This window comes from Xiphias gladius, chromosome 11, assembly GCF_016859285.1.
Source record: "Xiphias gladius isolate SHS-SW01 ecotype Sanya breed wild chromosome 11, ASM1685928v1, whole genome shotgun sequence".
Classification (NCBI taxonomy): domain Eukaryota; kingdom Metazoa; phylum Chordata; class Actinopteri; order Istiophoriformes; family Xiphiidae; genus Xiphias; species Xiphias gladius.
Window position 1 is genome coordinate 11,469,979 of NC_053410.1, and position 16,512 is coordinate 11,486,490.

Below are 16,512 nucleotides of genomic sequence, written 5' to 3' on the forward strand. Positions count from 1 at the left end.
GCTCTCTATATAGAGACACACAGAGAGAGCCTCCTCTCAGCCTACGGTTTCAATCAGGGCCTCCATATCTGGGGAGCAGAGCTTTTTATGCTTTGGGTTGGCACTGGACCAAGGAACTTGATACAAAATGCAAATGAGTGTCGAGTACCTGAGGTGGTTCCTTTTTGTTTGTGTCACAAGGTTGAGAGTGACGGGAAGGAGTAAGCGCAGGAATGCAGAGGCAGCAAGGCTATTTTTGCTTTAGACTTTCTAAAAGATACAAATTCATAGGCTTTGCTTCGGTCCGATTCTGTGACAAAGCACTCGATCTGTGACTGCAACCAAAAACATGTAAAAATATTTCAATAACTTCAGAGGCATGTTGTCTGGATACTGTATCACATTTATGCATCGCAGCACAAGGACAAAGATGAATCATCTGTGTTAACGTTGAAAAGCTTGTTGTATTGGAAAGCTCTGCTCCCCAATGGGCTGTTAAAACTGACTCAAACAAATATAGGTTACAGGGGCTTAGAGAGAGTGACGCAGCACCCCTTGAGGCAAGTGTCCAGACTTCTTACTGAGAAATGACTCTACATTATTCATTTCACCTCCAATGTCTTTGTTTTGCAACAGTGCAGAACAGGACAAGACCACTATCTTAACTATGAGATGCCTACGGTAACGACCAATGGGAGGCTGACAAAAAGTTCACTCAGTGCATTTAAATAATCTAAAAATAGATTTTCTTCTTTTTTTTTTGACAGATGGAAATAGACAAAAAAGTGCTATGGCAACATCATCATTAGAAGCAACCACAAGGAGGGGAAATCTTCTTATCATTACTGGTAGCAGCAGACTGAATCAGAGTATATGCTCAAATCTAGTCTTCCCAGTTCTAAATATGGCTCTAATGAATCAAGGAATTGTGGGCTTTTAACCTAGGGTAAATATTTTTACCTGTCTTGTGGTTTTTAACCTCAGGGGAGACAATAGAAAACACCATACCACAATTTTTTGGACCGCAGGCTACATTAAGACTTATCTAAGGTTGGTAATGATGAATTTTTTGCACAAGAGGCAGTTTGGAATGCAAATCTACTCTTATGCTACCAATCATAGCCTGGTAGAAATATCATAAAATATTCATTTTCACAGGAACCCTATTCTGTGGTGGTGCAAAATCCTCTGCCTCTGATGGAGAAGTACAAAGATAGATGCACATACCCTACAGTGTTCCTCTGCCATATCGCGTACCTGTCAGGGAAATTACAAAGACTCGTGAGCTCGCGTCAGATTTCAAACACCTAACCTTTCTGTCTTAGGTTTGCATTTCTTTGGCAGTGCTAAATATATGAGATACCCTCTAGTAGCCTATCTTACAAGCTCGCTGTTTTGATCTATGAGGTTGTGATATAAGCTTTGGTTAATAATTGATGTCTAGAAGGATGTCTCTCTCCAGCTCCTACATTGGACTCAAAAATGACATTCCTGAAAATAAGAGGGGTCTTCTGCAGGATGAAATATTTCACTTTGTGAATTACTGATGCACTGTGTGGGAGTTCCCACCCCCTCCTGGCTCCCTTGTTATTGTGCAAATCCAGTGTTTTTAAGTTTTCCATGGCCTTTAGACTAGTAAGGAAGGGCTGTGCTGACCTCATTAGTGGTTACTGGCTAGCAAATAAAGCTAGTAATCTGTGTCCTGAAGTTACTATCTGTATGCTAAACAACAAAAATGACCTTCTCTTTTTCCCATATGTGAATCACCATGACTAATTAAGTTAGGGAACGGGGCTAGAAGACAACAGCTTTGCAAGGAGAAACATGAAAACAGCATGTTGCTGCCAAGCCTAAACTGCTACCAAAGGCTGTGTAAGCCTGCTTATCCACTTTTCTTGCCGAGAGTTAGCTGAGATGATGGATACCACTCTCATGTCTGTACAGTAAATATGTAGTACTGCCAGCAGACTGTTAGCTTAGCTTAGCATACAGACTGGAAACGGGAAACAGATAAGTTGCTAGCTCAGGATGACTGATGAATACATCAAATTAAATTTTACAATAGTAATTAGTACTAGTGCTAGTTATTTTTTATTATTAATCAACAGTACCATAGCATTTAAGTGGGCTTGAAGGACTTTCAAAAGTTATAATTCCAAGCTACTTCAGGAAAACTTCAGGCCCACTGTGCCAACATTTCAATATTGCTCTCAGATATTAATGTTTACAGCCAGGGTGTCCTCAGCTACTACTTCAGGTTCATTTTTCTTCCTCCACTTTCAGGGCTTCCTCTGACCACCTGAAGACATCCCTCAGGAATCAAATTTGTTAATCTAATAAAGGGATGAATCATCACACCATCATTTCCCAAAGTGCCTGTTATTAAAAAGAAAACAATATGACACGGGGCCTTTATCTGCGAACTTGTTTGGATTTGTTACTAAATGAACTTTAACTCGAGTCTAGAAAGCGTCTTTTCACAAATACTTCTTCTTAGCTTTTATCTGTGGCACCAAATAAAAAGGTAGTTTTTTTTTGTTTTGTTAAACAGCACTAATGTGTCATCGAACTTAAATGTACAGCCCCAGAAAAAACATCATCTAAAGAACTTTTTCTTATTATTATAAAACATTGATGCATTTGCCTTTGAAACAGGGTATTAGGCTAGGACATGTGTGCAGACCAGAGGGATATTAATTATAGAAACAGGCTGTTTCATTTTTTTTGGAAGGTTTTGGCTCAAACATCTATATTATTTTTTTTTATTCAAGTCATGTGGCCACAGGTGGTGTTAATTGCTTTAAAGTCATTGTTTTCCAGAAAGCAAAAGTAATGGAATTTAGTTGTTAATTTTACATGTCATAATATGAATATATTTAAGTTAAAGAAGTAAATTTTCATTTAGTGGGGACAAGAAAATATTTAATTTACTCTAGAGCCCTTTATACTAGTTCTTTTTACTTAACAAGCTTTTAATTATGCCACGTAGTTGCTCTTGTAAAAAAAGAACAAAAAACTTTTCATCCAAATGTGCATGACAGAATATTCCACTGTATCATGTTTTGTGATAGATCACACCAAGGCAAGATCGTGGTTTATTCACCGTCTTGGCTGTCAAACACAAAGACATCAACCTGCACAACAAATGGAATATTGTACAACTTAGTGAGGGTGCACTGATGCTGTGAATAATGAACACTTTACGACACAATCTGCTATATTTGTTCCCAAGTGCCAAGTGCTTATTAGGGCCTGCATTACCGCTAATATTTGCTGGTTATTCAAATCATATAAAGTAGTTAGTTAGATACATAAAGTGAAAACTTTTAATGTGATATAAATATGTAAAAGCAGAAAAAACACTGCAATTGTAAACAAGATAGGGAAGTGATCATCTATAACACTATCATCATAAATATATGCCAGTTGAGAGCGCTTATTGTAAGCTGCTGAGAAAAATAACTTCAAAATACAAAATAAGCTACATTTTACCATCATTTTGCTCACAGTAAGACAAAAAAAAAGGTGGAAGGGGAGTTCATACCTGATTTCCTATCCTGTAGTTTCATTTTTTTCAAATCTTATAAGCGGCTCAGGGCTATCACACAAATTTCTAGTTGAGTTAAGGTCATTCAACATCAGTTGCTTTATACCCTGTAGCTCAAAACATTAATTTCTCAACATTTCCTCAAATTGTGTGAATAATTTGCTCTTTACAATGTGGATTGACCATATTAAGCTGGTGTTGCTGTCCAGAGCTGAACACTGAAAATTACGCAAAACATTAGGAAGAATGAAGATTAACATAAGAAAGAAAGAGGAACTGAAGGAAAGAAAATAATATAAGAAAGAAAGAGGTACTTCAACGGGGTAATCCCCCTCAATGATTACTAAATCTGTGCTGAATAAATTACGTTTTTGAACAAACCACATATGCACAATAAGTACAATGAATTAAAGACATTACTGAATAATAAAAATAAGCACAAAATAAATTAGCAGCAGTGGAAAGTATACACATGGTATATTTCTGGTAATTAGATATAAACATTTAACTGTACAGATCTCTTTATAACATTTCATACCTTTATGAGTAGCAAAGTAGCATCTCACCATTTCACTGACTACACAGCAGAAACCAATATACCACATATTTGAAGAGTAACTAAAGGATTTGTGCTATCGAATGGATTTACCCTGCCTCATTTCACTGGGGTCATAGCACTTAACCTGCGGCCTGTATTGCATTTCACCATATCTCTCAATAATGTAATTGAAATCATTATTTGAAAAGGTGATTTTCTCTCCTGCTGCCCCAGAGGTTTGTTCAGCACTAATTGAAGTGGATGTCTCAGGTGTCCATCATTAAATTGAGCTATATGCTAGTGCTACCTCAACACCTTCTGACTTAGCACGAGTGGTTCTGTAACACATCTGCATGAAGACAAACTGCAAAAACCTGCACAGAAGTTCCACACTTTTTCATTGTTTCTTTTTTTAAAGATATATAAAGATATTTATATGTATAAATAATTATTGCATTCGGAGAAAGAGATCACATTTCTATGGCAACTGTGTGTCTTTTGTCATATACACATCTTGCAGCTTATACTCAATGCTAAGCTTCACTGAAAGCAGATGTTTTTTTTTGCTTTTTAGTTGGAGCAGAAGGGTGAGAGAGTGAATGTAGTCTAAATCACGAAGTGTCTTTGGTCCTTTTTTAAAATGGTATGAGGACCAGAGAAATCAGGATGGTTGTGAAAGTGATCCAGACATCAATGAGGAAAAGGTCAAGATTTCAAAGAGGGACTTTACAGTACTCTTTTCTTCTTCCACTGAACTCTGTTTAATAAAAAAAACAAAGAATAATCCAACAACATGGATCGCTGTCATCTCGTTCCTTTGTGTGCCTTTCACAGGCTGCTCACAAGGTCCCATCATAGAAGTATGAGCTCAGGGAGCATAACACAGTTTGTATTCAGGCTGTGTGACAGGCGGCAAAGCAGCAATCTTGTTTGTCGAAAGACAATAATTCCACTCAGCTGCCATCTTGTGCACACAGATATACTATACGATATCAGTCCTGAAATCTGTCACATTGCAAAGTGAAACTTAAAGTCTGTGAATAAGTCAGAAAAATCCTCCCAGGATATTTCATTTCATTTCATTTTTAATACACACTTTACACCTCCCAACGTCTGCCTGTATTGTCATTTGCCTGTGGCTTACCCATCCTTTTATTTTAACGTGATTTCCAAAACCTCGGTTTAGTTTTTTTGAAAATCAACTCAATCAGGAAAGACACTAATTTACACAAACGCAGAAACTGTATTTAAAAAAGACATTGGCGTTGACCCCATGGATTAAGGAGATGTATAGGGATAGAGCGCTACGAATAGCAGCCAATCTGATATCCCCCAAGAGAGCCTTGGACGAGGCCTTGACACTGGTGGTGGTGGTGGTGTGGTGCTGTGGTGGTGGAGGCGCGCAGTTGCGGGCAGCATAGACTGCAATGACAGCAGAGAGGGACAACATGGGTAAGCTGGTTTAAATATTCTTTAGCTAAGATGACCATTGGATGATGGAAAAGCTTGCGCACAGAACCCAGCGAAATCGCTGGATAATAGTGGAGGAGTGAAGCCTCAGTGTGATGATGAGATAAGGCCGACTGACTGTTGTTTACCTGCTTGAACTTGCCCTAAAAGCTTCATTTGTTGATTATACATATGACGACATTTACATAATGCCATCCTCCCACCGTGGCTTCAAAGAGAAATCTACATTATCAGTAAAAACAGTAGTTTCATCTACAGTTTAAATGACTAATCAACTACTCAATTAGTCAGTCCAAAGAAAATAAATCAACTATTTTGATAGTCGATTAATTATTGAAATTCTTTTTCTGTTTATCTCTAATATATATTATTGTAAATTGAACATCTTTCTGTTTTGGGCTTTTTTTTTTTTTTTTTCAGATGAAGCAAGTCAATCAAAAATGTCACCTTAGTCCCTTGGAAACTGCGATGGGCCTTTTTTACTATTTTCTGATATTTAGACAATTAATCAGTTAATCGAGAAAATAATCAGTAGATTCATCAATAATGAAAATAATCGTTAGTTGCATTCATCTTCAGGAAATTATTTTTTATCAGAAAAATGTTACAAGCAAAACAAGGCAAAGTACCAAGCCAGCCTTACACAATCCTAACCACATATGCACAACCATCCATGTCTAAACTACGCGGACAGGTCAGACAAAAATCCATTGTAATCACTCCCCAATGTCATTGCAGATGTATCCCTGACAAAGTCACAGCAAGTAAAAAAATACATGTAAAAAGTCGAATAGGTGCCACACACAAGCAATACTTTCTCTAAGAGGTCTTTTGCATTGTATTAGTGGCACTGTGCTTTAGGTTTGCATTACACTCAAGACTTGAGCTTTTTAGCCAATGTTCTCCATGATTGAAATTCTCAGTCAGCCATCAGTCTGCATTATAGACTGGTTTCCCCTTGTCTGGTGGGGGCTAACTGAAACAGATTGAGACAGCTCTTGCTCACTGCATCTCTAATGCCTGTCAATGAAAGACATCTCTGTGCAGTAGACCCGTATGTGGAACAGGATCACGTCGCAGCTCGGAGCAATGGGGAGAACACCGCTCAATATAGGCACTCTCTTCAGCATCAGTCACCAGTCAACAGCATCCTCATCCTATTGACTAAATGTTGCCCAGAAATAGAATCTAATCACAGGGTTTGGACAGGCTCTAGTTCCCCCTAATGGTTTACCATTAGGTTACTGGAACATAGCCCAAAGTATAGAGAAATATAACAAAATAGTCCAGGGTGTCTGCATTGAGTATGCAGGTGCCATGGCAATAATGGCTTCTCAATTATTGCCATGGCACCTGCAAAGTCCTCTGTGCCTATGTACAACAGCAACCAGAGGGGGCTGATAGAGAAAATGATTGTTTGCTCACCTCTGGTTTGAATCCTGCTCATTATTCTCTGTCAGACATCCCTCCATTAACCTGAGAAGAAGGCACAAAAAAACAGAAGATAAAAATGGAAGAATACGCATTTTCTCCATTCGTCAGCGTTGAATGGATAATACGGGAGTGCAGCCTGAGTGAAACAATTTCCAAGCCATTTTGTAGGCGGGACACAACAGAGTCATTACCTTCATGGCATAATTGACAGGGAACAGAGGCAATCCTGTTAATTGATTACCTAGGCCTGTACTAATGGAAAATGCAAAGCCTCACTGTATCCCCCATAAAGCCCCTGTCAGGAAGGTTCCTACACAAAGACTACCAGAGCCAGACCCAATAATGTCTCCAGATTGGTCCCCGGGGACGCCAACATCTGAGGGACCTTTCAGGCTGTTTTAATCCAATGTATAATTACCTATAGGATGACGATCCTGTCAAATACTTCATAGTGACATAGTATCTGGCACAGAGCAGATCAAAAACAGAATAAAGACCCCAGGGGGAGCATGTGCCTCTACAGATATATAACTTAATTAAAGCGTAAACCCAGTTCCTGTCTTTTCCTTTCTTTTCTTTTCTTTTTTTTTTTCTATCCAGGTTGCGATGAGGATGCGGGATTACGGGCCCCTCTCCCCTCTCGTGCAAGATTCAGCCTCCAGCTCCTCCTCTGATGCATCGTTTGCATCAGTACTTTGGAGCACTTGTCCGTGCGCTGCTGCACCTCCCCACAGCGCATTCGCGGACTCCACTTTACCAGGTGGTGACAGTCGGACGCTCGAGAGTGAAAATGGTCTTCTTTTAACGCGCCCGAACTCGGAATTAACGTAGAATGGAGACGCGCCTCGGTCGCTGCCTTTTCATCATTTTCTCCGAGTGGATTTGGCTCCTCAGCCTAACTTCCTTCCTGGGCGGAACAAAAGCGGAGGTGAGGTGCATTCCCTCGTGCCAGCTGCCGCGGATCACGGCGTTTCCCCGGGAACTCTCGGCGCTGGATTTGACTAATTTTGGCGAGGCACCAGTCGAAGAATTTATTGGATTTAACGGGGGATCGCCGGGCGCCAAAGCCACCGCCGGCGAGGGCGAAAATCCCAACGTTGCGGAATGGACCGCGAGCGAAGAAAGTTCGTCCAAAGTGCAGCCACGGTTGCGGGGAAATAAAAGAAGTTGCATCCGGGAGGACGCGTCAAACGGTCAACAGAAACTTTCTCACTCCAAAGTGTTTTCTCGCGCGTCTGCGCCTTTGCCTGAAAACGCGACCGAAAACGGCACCGGCGATGCCAATAATCACGGCTTTTCTGGGGAAGACGGGGCGCAGGTGGATGTGACGGTAAACGAGAACACAGATGTGGCCAGCTGGAGACGAAGGCGAAGGCGCGCAGAGACCTGGTCCGGATTCAGACCGGAGGGCGTGGATGAGGCTCCGTTCTCGGACCAGGAGGAGTTTCAGCTCGCAAGTTCGACATTTGCACTCAGCGGGGACACGGCTCATAACCAGGCAATGGTGCACTGGTCCGGACAAAACAGTAGCGTAAGTAGTAAATGTGCTCCGGGTTTACGCGCGGAGCCCCCTTTTGACGCAGTGTGGCCGGTGCTCAGTCACATATCTGGTGCAGTAATTTGAGGAATTTTGACTGAATGACCGAGCAGACCAGACGTAATAGAGACTGAGTCCGAGACTGCTGAGAGGTTGCAGAGTTTGAGGGGATCGGTCTTGTGTGCGTGGTTCTTACCCTCCCTCCCTCTTTCTCTCCCTCACTCCCTCACTCAAAAGCACACGCACGCACACACACCCCATCTATGCTAATGTTTATTGATCAGCTGATCCTGGCAGGTAGCCTGAAGTTGAAGGGGGGGGGGGGGTTAATGTTCTGCATAGAGTTTAAAGGGAATTATATCTTCTCTTTCCTTTGTCATTCTCCATCCCTTATATTCACAAACACTCACACACAGGCACATTGTTTTATTTTATTTATTTATTTATTTATTTTTTATTTTTTTGTCAAATCACTGATTTTGGCAGTCGGCTGTAGGCACCACATTTCCTGCGTGACCGGATCCATACAAATGCCTATCTCCTCGCTAGAGCTTTATATCCGCTTTGCTCAAAAGCAGAGAAATGGGTGATGCTTCAAAAGGTTAAGGATACAGCTCACTGACCGACACACCAGCATATAGCTGTTTGGGAACACCCAGCCGCTGAGGGGTATTAGTGGTAGTCATTAGCAGACAGGTGGAAATAATAACAATAATAATAATAATAATAATAACTTACATAGCACTCTTCATACAAAGAATGTAACTTGAAATGCTTTACAATAAAAAGAAATGAGGAGCAAAATGAAATGCGAAATGGCACCATAGATAGTAACACAATAAAATACTGAATGTATGTAGAGAGAGAGAGAAACATTCCAAGTTAAATGACTAGTTGAAAACCAACAGGAATAGATGTGTTTTAAGCTGTTGCTTAAAAATTCTCACAGAGGTTGTCTCCCTAATATCCAGGGGATTTGCACTCTGCAGTTTGGGAACATGGAAATGTCTCATGTCTGTAATTCTGAACTTTTAACCCACAGTGGAGGATGTGGATGAACGTGAAGGCACTTAAAACAACAGGGGCTCTGCGATGTAATGTCCACTTAGAGCTCTAAGATACAAGCTAAGGGACTTTAAAGGGGCCATATTAAAGTTTTCTCTGCCGCTGAATGTGGTTTTTCATTTGTTTTTTTGTTTTTTTATTGGGAGCGGGTGGTTTTAGCGATGGCCGCTTGCCAAGAGTTTCAGCCATCGTTATGTTTACAGGACAAGAGGTTAGAATACGCCCTCCAGAGCAGCACTGCTTCTCCGGGGCAGACTGGAGGCTACAGCGACCCGCTATCTGAAAGTGATGGGCGGGGCCGGGGCTAGCCGGTTAGCATGCTAACCTCAACAGATGGAAAGAAGGGATAGGAAAACAGAAGCCAAACAGGAGTTAAAACTGGCGTTGCTTTCCACCGCTGGAGGGAGATTTTGGCGAGTAAAAGAATGAAGTTTGAGGCTGAACTCGCTGCATTTCTTCTAGACTGGTAAGTAAACAGCTGTTAGTGCTAACGTTGGGTTTGTAGCGATAGCAAAAACTAACATATAGCACCTTTTTAAATCAGTTCTAAAACATACTTGGAACCATGTCCAGTTCAGCCTGAACCACAGTCATATGCACTCTCTTTCTTTTTTTTTTTTTTGGTCAGGAGTAAAACAGCAGAATTTATATTATTTGTCAACCATAAACATACATTTATTCAGACCAGTGAAATGTGCAGTAGTCTGTCCTACTTGAGATGTAAGCATGAATTAGCTTCTTGTCATCTTGCTGGCTGAAATTGCACCCTGGCAATATTTATTAAAAGAACGCTATGATATTTGCTTAGGCTTGATCTGGGGAGCCAGAGGTCGAGGATTCTTGCATAGCGGATCTTTTTGGCTAAATGTTTATAGGGCTGCAACAAACAATTATGTTGTTATAGGGCTGCAACAAACGATTATTTTTATTATTGATTTATCTGTTTGGTTTTTTTTGTTTGTTTTTTGTTTTATCAATTAGTTGTTTTGTCTGCTACAGACCAGGGTGAAGGTTTTGTCTGACCAACAGTTCAAAACCCAAATATCTTTCGTTTACTATTGTGTATGACAATGAAAAGCATCAAATTCTCATTTCAGTGGCTGGAAACATAAAATATTTGACATTTTAGCTTAAAAATGGCTAAAATGATCATTCAAATCTTAGAAAGTTATTATTCATCTATTAAGTGCAGGCAGGCTGTGAGCGACTTTAAGGCATTTGTATCATTTGGTTCTAGAGACATGTATAATTGTGTATCATTAGCATAGCTGTGGAAATTGATGTTGTGATAACATAATGTAAGGGTTGCATGTGGACTGAGAAGAGCATGGGACCGGTGGCAGTATCCTGCAGGTAGTGTATAAGGATCAGCAAGTCATAAAACTTGAATAAAAAGTCTAAAGTATTATCATATATTTGGGAAAGTTTTGTTTGTAATCAGTGACAATCACCATACATGATCAAATTAGCGTCCTAAAGCTGATATTGAGATTTGTCTTTGATTCAAGTCATTATCACCAGGATTTGGCATAATCTTTTTCACAGTTATGTGGCAAACTTTCTAGTCCTCCTTTGAGAAATTTCTCCCCTGATCGCACAGCATGTCATCCCGCCTACTCACAATATTATGTGTGTGCGTTCCCGCTTCTGCTACATGCCACACCCTCTCTCACTGTGTAGGCGCAGGTGATCGCCAAGAAAGCTCATGGATTTTGCAGTTTTTTTAGTGATCTATTTAAAATATGTCTATTTGAAAATTAGCAAATTTCCCTTTTCCAAGTCAAACATCTTTGTTCAGACAGTTACAGTTCAGTCATATTGACCGTAATCTGCTTCCTTAAATATGAGAAAATCTGAAAGAGGTTTAAGGCAGCCAGTCAGACATCAATAGGCAACCCTGTCTTACAGGTTGAATTTTGAGAGTGAGAAATTTTGTAAAATTTCAAAGTAGATTAATTGGCCAACAAGTATAAAGAAAGAAAAAAGGGTTTAGGGGACGGAGAATTCTTGCAGTGTTCATACACGTAATATCTCCTGGCTTGTTAATGTGACTCAGTTTGTGTGGGAAAGGGCTGCTCTGTTTTACACTTCAGGCAGTTGTCCTGACATTCTGACTTTGTCATACATGAAATCAGGTTTTCAGCCTGGCCACACTTCTCGAAACTTCAGGCATTTCTTCGTTAGCTATATTGTGCAGCATACTATCGTGTGTTGGTTGCAATTCTGAAACCTGATGATTGGTTTATAGTATCAGGCCTACAGGACTGCAGCCATGTTGTACACACAGCCTGTGAAACACATGGTCCGAGCCTATTATTGACTTGTCTTGATATTTAGGTTTTTTTATGGTCCAAATCTAGATTTCATTTTGTCATTCATTTGCAGCTGAAGCCTAGTTGGTGGATCCTATAGTTCGTTTATCATTTGTCCAATTATCATGGTTTGAAAGCTAAGCTGCAATGTCCTTCCAGCTTTCAGTCAACATGAAAACCAAGGAAAATGCAAATGAGCGCTCAATCCATGTGCTGCTACCACACTCATTCATGTGGTTACTGTGTGTGACAGGAAACATTTTAATAACGAGTGTCCTCTCACTGGATGTGAACAGTTTAAATGCAGCAATTAATTGGCATGCTCTGAGGATGTTCTGACAATGAAAGAAATTGTAACAAACAAATGTAATATTATTTGAGGAAGTAAGCTGACAGTATTACTGAGAAAGATGCGTTGCATTCAAGCTGCCATAGCTGTAAATGGTTTACATACAGGAGCCAGTAGATAAATAATTTAAATCAACTCGTGTGGCAGAAGATGTTAATCAAAGATCGACTGGTCCTTTATGAGCAGTTGGCCGAGAGCAAAATGTTTTTTGAAATGTACGGGTTTGATTTTCTCAAGGTTATACATGTGCAGTGAGACATGGGTTTTTATTAGGTTTGTCACTTTTGTATTTGAGATTCTAACTAGGGTTTGAACAAGCCAGACATTTTTTTAATATTCAATCTGTATTGATCTGCTCAAATACAAATTTCTCAAATGCACTGTCCACTGGAGGTTGCCCAGTCAGTACACTAGGCTATTGTCCTCTTCGCTAATGCAAAATGGAGAAAACTAGTGAAAACTAGTGAGCCAAAAAAATAATGATGGCACCAAACTGTCAAAGAAGCAGTGAGAAAAGGCATTTTGGCATAGATGGAAAAATTGGCTAAAGGTGGTGCTGCTTGCATTTTTCTAAATGTATGTTCTTAATGAATCTTGTGGTAACTCGTGCTACATGCTTAAATCTGCCTTTCTGCACAGCAAAAATGTCCGACATATTTGTTTACACCGTAGGGATCAGTCGATCAGCCACGACGTAGGTGCTCACACTGAACGTAAGCACAGAGCCGTGGTTGATTTTTGCCCAATGTTGACAAAAAGAGAAAAGCAGCGGTACTTTGTCCAATTCTACTGAGAACCGCATATGGACTGAAGTATCGAACTTAAGTTTTATTGGAATCACAGCACAGTCTCAGACAAGACTACAGTAGCCACAACGTGTAATATACTCTTCCAGTAATATTAAGACAAGTTCTCTACAGTTTATAACGAGTCTTTTGACAGCAGCCACATGGGAAATCAGACTGTGGAGCCTCTCAAACTGCAAGTATTCTAACATGCCAGAAATTCACCCAGTTATCCTACAGCCAGATTTGTTGATTGTTCAAACATTAAACTCAGTTCTAAAATTAGCTGGGGGGCAACCATTTTGTGGTTAAAAAATTGGGGTCAATCCGTTTAGAGTCTGCACGACTTTACAGTAATGTTCGCTTGTCACTCAAGTGAGGCAGAGGAGGCACCACAGATGAAAATAACAATGTCAATTCTGTGACATATTTTAGGATTAGGCTACACGGGTTGTGGTTAAATTAATTCGAATGAATGACGTGTTTTATTTACTTTGAACGTTTACTCTGAGCTTTTGAGAAGGCGATAGCCCTGTTTGTCATGATTTCCCTATGCCTGAATGGGCTTTATGCAGGTGCTCTAGATTCCTCTCACAGTTCCAAAGACATGAAAGTAAGGTGAATCAGAAAGTCTGAATTGCCTGTAGGTGTGAATGTGTTTGTCATTCTGTGTTAGCCCTGTGAGACTGTCAAACTGTCCTGGTCAATGCATGCTGGGACAAGCTGCAACCCCCTATAACCTTGAACACATCTGTCCTATTTTGTTTCCACTCGATCCAGCTGTTTTAAATGCCATGCTTATAATGTTAATCACTTAAAATCCTCCAAAGATCAAATGGTATACAGGTAGCACACTGTATTATTCACGAGATATCACAGGTGCTTTTTGGATGTGTCCTTCTCATGTCCTAATTCTGTTCAGAAGCGGGAAGTAGAGTCTGAAGTGAAGTCACCATTTTCTTCTCCTTTTTCTTCTTCCCCCGTTTTGGGGCCAGGAGGATGAAGATCTCTACGGCTTCCAGGACATTTTTTGCTCTTTTTGTCCTAGAAAAAAATCAAGTTTTTTGTTGGAGAGCCTTTGGCTTTGAGCTTCAGCTTGCTCTGGAGTATTTAGGACACGTAGTTCGAGTGACTTTCTCTTTAGGGCTCTCCATCTCCTGGCATAATCTATCTGTACTTTAAGCTGAATGGATTGTCCTCCCGTAAAAAAACAAGCCCATAGGTCATGTGTGCAAGTAGCTTATTACGACCCACACTACCATAAGCGGCCATAGAAAGGAGGCAGTCGGGTGAGATAGTATACAGAGTGTCAAAGTCCACGTTAGGAAGAGGTTTGGGTGGATGGGTCGACAAAACACAGGAATTTCACACAGGAGACTGCTGTTCATTTCCAATTCGAAACCAATAGTTGTTGTCGTTTGTTGTAACCATGACCATTCCATAACCTTCTATGGATCGTAACAGAGGGTAGGATTTGCTGGTTTATTGGCCGGCTGATGAATTCTCAAAACCCTCTGTGTCTGGAGCCTTTGTTGACTTTCTCCATCTTTAGTAAAGAGCTTTCTACTTTTGGGAATATATTTTTTTTCTCTGCTTTAAGAAAGGTGCAGCTGCTCAATTCTTTAAATGTCTCCTCTACCTTAAAGCCACTGAATATTTATTCCCTGCTCATGGGTACTCAAGTCCATGTTTTGTAGTATTTTCAGCTCCTCCATTTTCTCGTAGAGGGCCTCCTCCAGCATCGCTGGAGTATCCGTTGTTGTCTTTCATGTTGTTGAGCTGGGTCTTACTTTCTTTTAGGCTAGTACTGTAAGCACTGTGAGAAGAACAAGCCGTCAGTGCTTCTTTCCATTGCAATGCAAACATCTATCTTATTCTACTCAAATAATTCACTTTTAATCATTATTAATTTCCATTGTCCTGTGGAAGGCGAGAGGCTGTCATACCTTGACTACGCATGCATGAGAAAAAGTCCATGGAGGACAGCACTTCCAGAGACATTTAAGTTTTTTGAGTGCCAGTGTCGTTTGTCTAAGGCACAGGGGTAAATGATCTGTTAAAGATCAAAAAGAATGAGGGTTATTTCATGATGGAGGAAAAGATAAAGCTGTCTCATTTCAACATTTCAGTTACAAGAACTTATTTTGACTCTGTCAATGCCTCAATGCCACAAAAGCACTGAAAAGATCATCGAAATTACTGTATGTATGTACATTCTGCAATCATTGTGCAGTGCGGCTCCACTGATGTCAGAGACTGTTCAGTAAAACAATCAATAGAAAAGTGAACATTGAACTAAACTTTAAAAGGATTCAGTCAAGGTAATATGGGTGAATTGTTACTTTGAGGCAAGACAAATAAGAATCTCCCCAACGTGAATTAACAGCAAGCATAGTTTTCAACAGTCATACAAACAAATAAAATTTAGGAAATAAAAGTAGCCAATGGAAAGTATTGGTATGAAATCATTATTAGGTTATGCAAAATAGCTACAATAAAAGTAACGTCTGAAATATACGTCAAGGATTAAGTTTCTTCAAGTTTTGAAGAACTTGAAAGTTGTGTCTCTCCCTATGTGACTTGCAGGTTGTTGTTGTTTTTTTTTTTTTTTTTTTTTTGCCAGAGATACAACTGAACAAGAAGTTCTGGAATCACAATGAGCATGGCACATCTGCCAAAAGCACTATTCAACAGCAGTGTGGAAACACACCAAGACAGGTTGTTATTTTGAGTACAAGGCTGCCCTTACTTAAAGAGCAATATTAATGTATAATACATCCTACTTAAAAAATATATGAAAAATATTAAATACAAGATATCATCAAATATATTAAGGACAAAACAAACAAAACAAACCAAAGATGAAAAAGAGACATAAGAGTGGTTATCAATCTTCTCAATTAACTCTTGGCAAGAAAGCTAATAAACATATTAACCAAAGTATCAAACTGTTCATTTAAAAAGATTGGAAGCCCATTTGAACAATGTCATTATGGAGGCAGCAAACACACAACGAATGTGTCCCATGTCGTGATGAAGTCAGAAGGCAGTAAGTGGTCCTGAGAGTTAACCAAAGGAATGCAAGGCTTAGGATCCGTTATCATTTTATCAATAATCATCAATAAATGTAATAAAAACAAAATTACAATTGTTTTTTTTTAATCCATAAACATGTCTTGTAGCCAAACACACCAGAGCCAAGTTTGAAACCACATTAATATAAATCTAATTTGTCTTTTTGATTGGCAGCCCTTTGGTTTGTCTTTGAGTAAGTAACAGATTCTAATCATTTTTTGCTAAAATTTCACCCTTTTAGCAGTATTAGTAGTCACATTTTATAATTCTTAAACTAAGGAGGATTTTATATTACTTGTAGGAGATTTCTTAGAAGCATTTATCACTCCTATCTGTCACAATTGAAACCTACAGGATGTAAGCATAGATGTATTTGAATTTTGTATCTTGAATTGGTTGAATACAAAGTGTTCTGTTTTTA

At 39.6% G+C, this 16,512-nt stretch overlaps 1 protein-coding gene across 5 annotated transcripts in view; it reads left to right on the forward strand.

Moving 5' to 3' along the window:
- Positions 1-16,512, forward strand: part of LOC120796799 (VPS10 domain-containing receptor SorCS1-like) — a 69,763-nt gene that overhangs the window by 14,443 nt on the left and 38,808 nt on the right. For 3 of the 5 annotated variants that reach the window (XM_040139872.1, XM_040139875.1, XM_040139873.1), the window contains exon 2: positions 7,569-8,499. The exons of the other annotated variants lie outside the window; for them this stretch is intronic. In XM_040139872.1, the coding sequence (XP_039995806.1) occupies positions 7,801-8,499 (699 nt within the window). In that variant the 5' untranslated portion in view covers positions 7,569-7,800. The remainder of the gene's footprint in view (positions 1-7,568; positions 8,500-16,512) is intronic. 5 annotated transcript variants of the gene reach the window in all.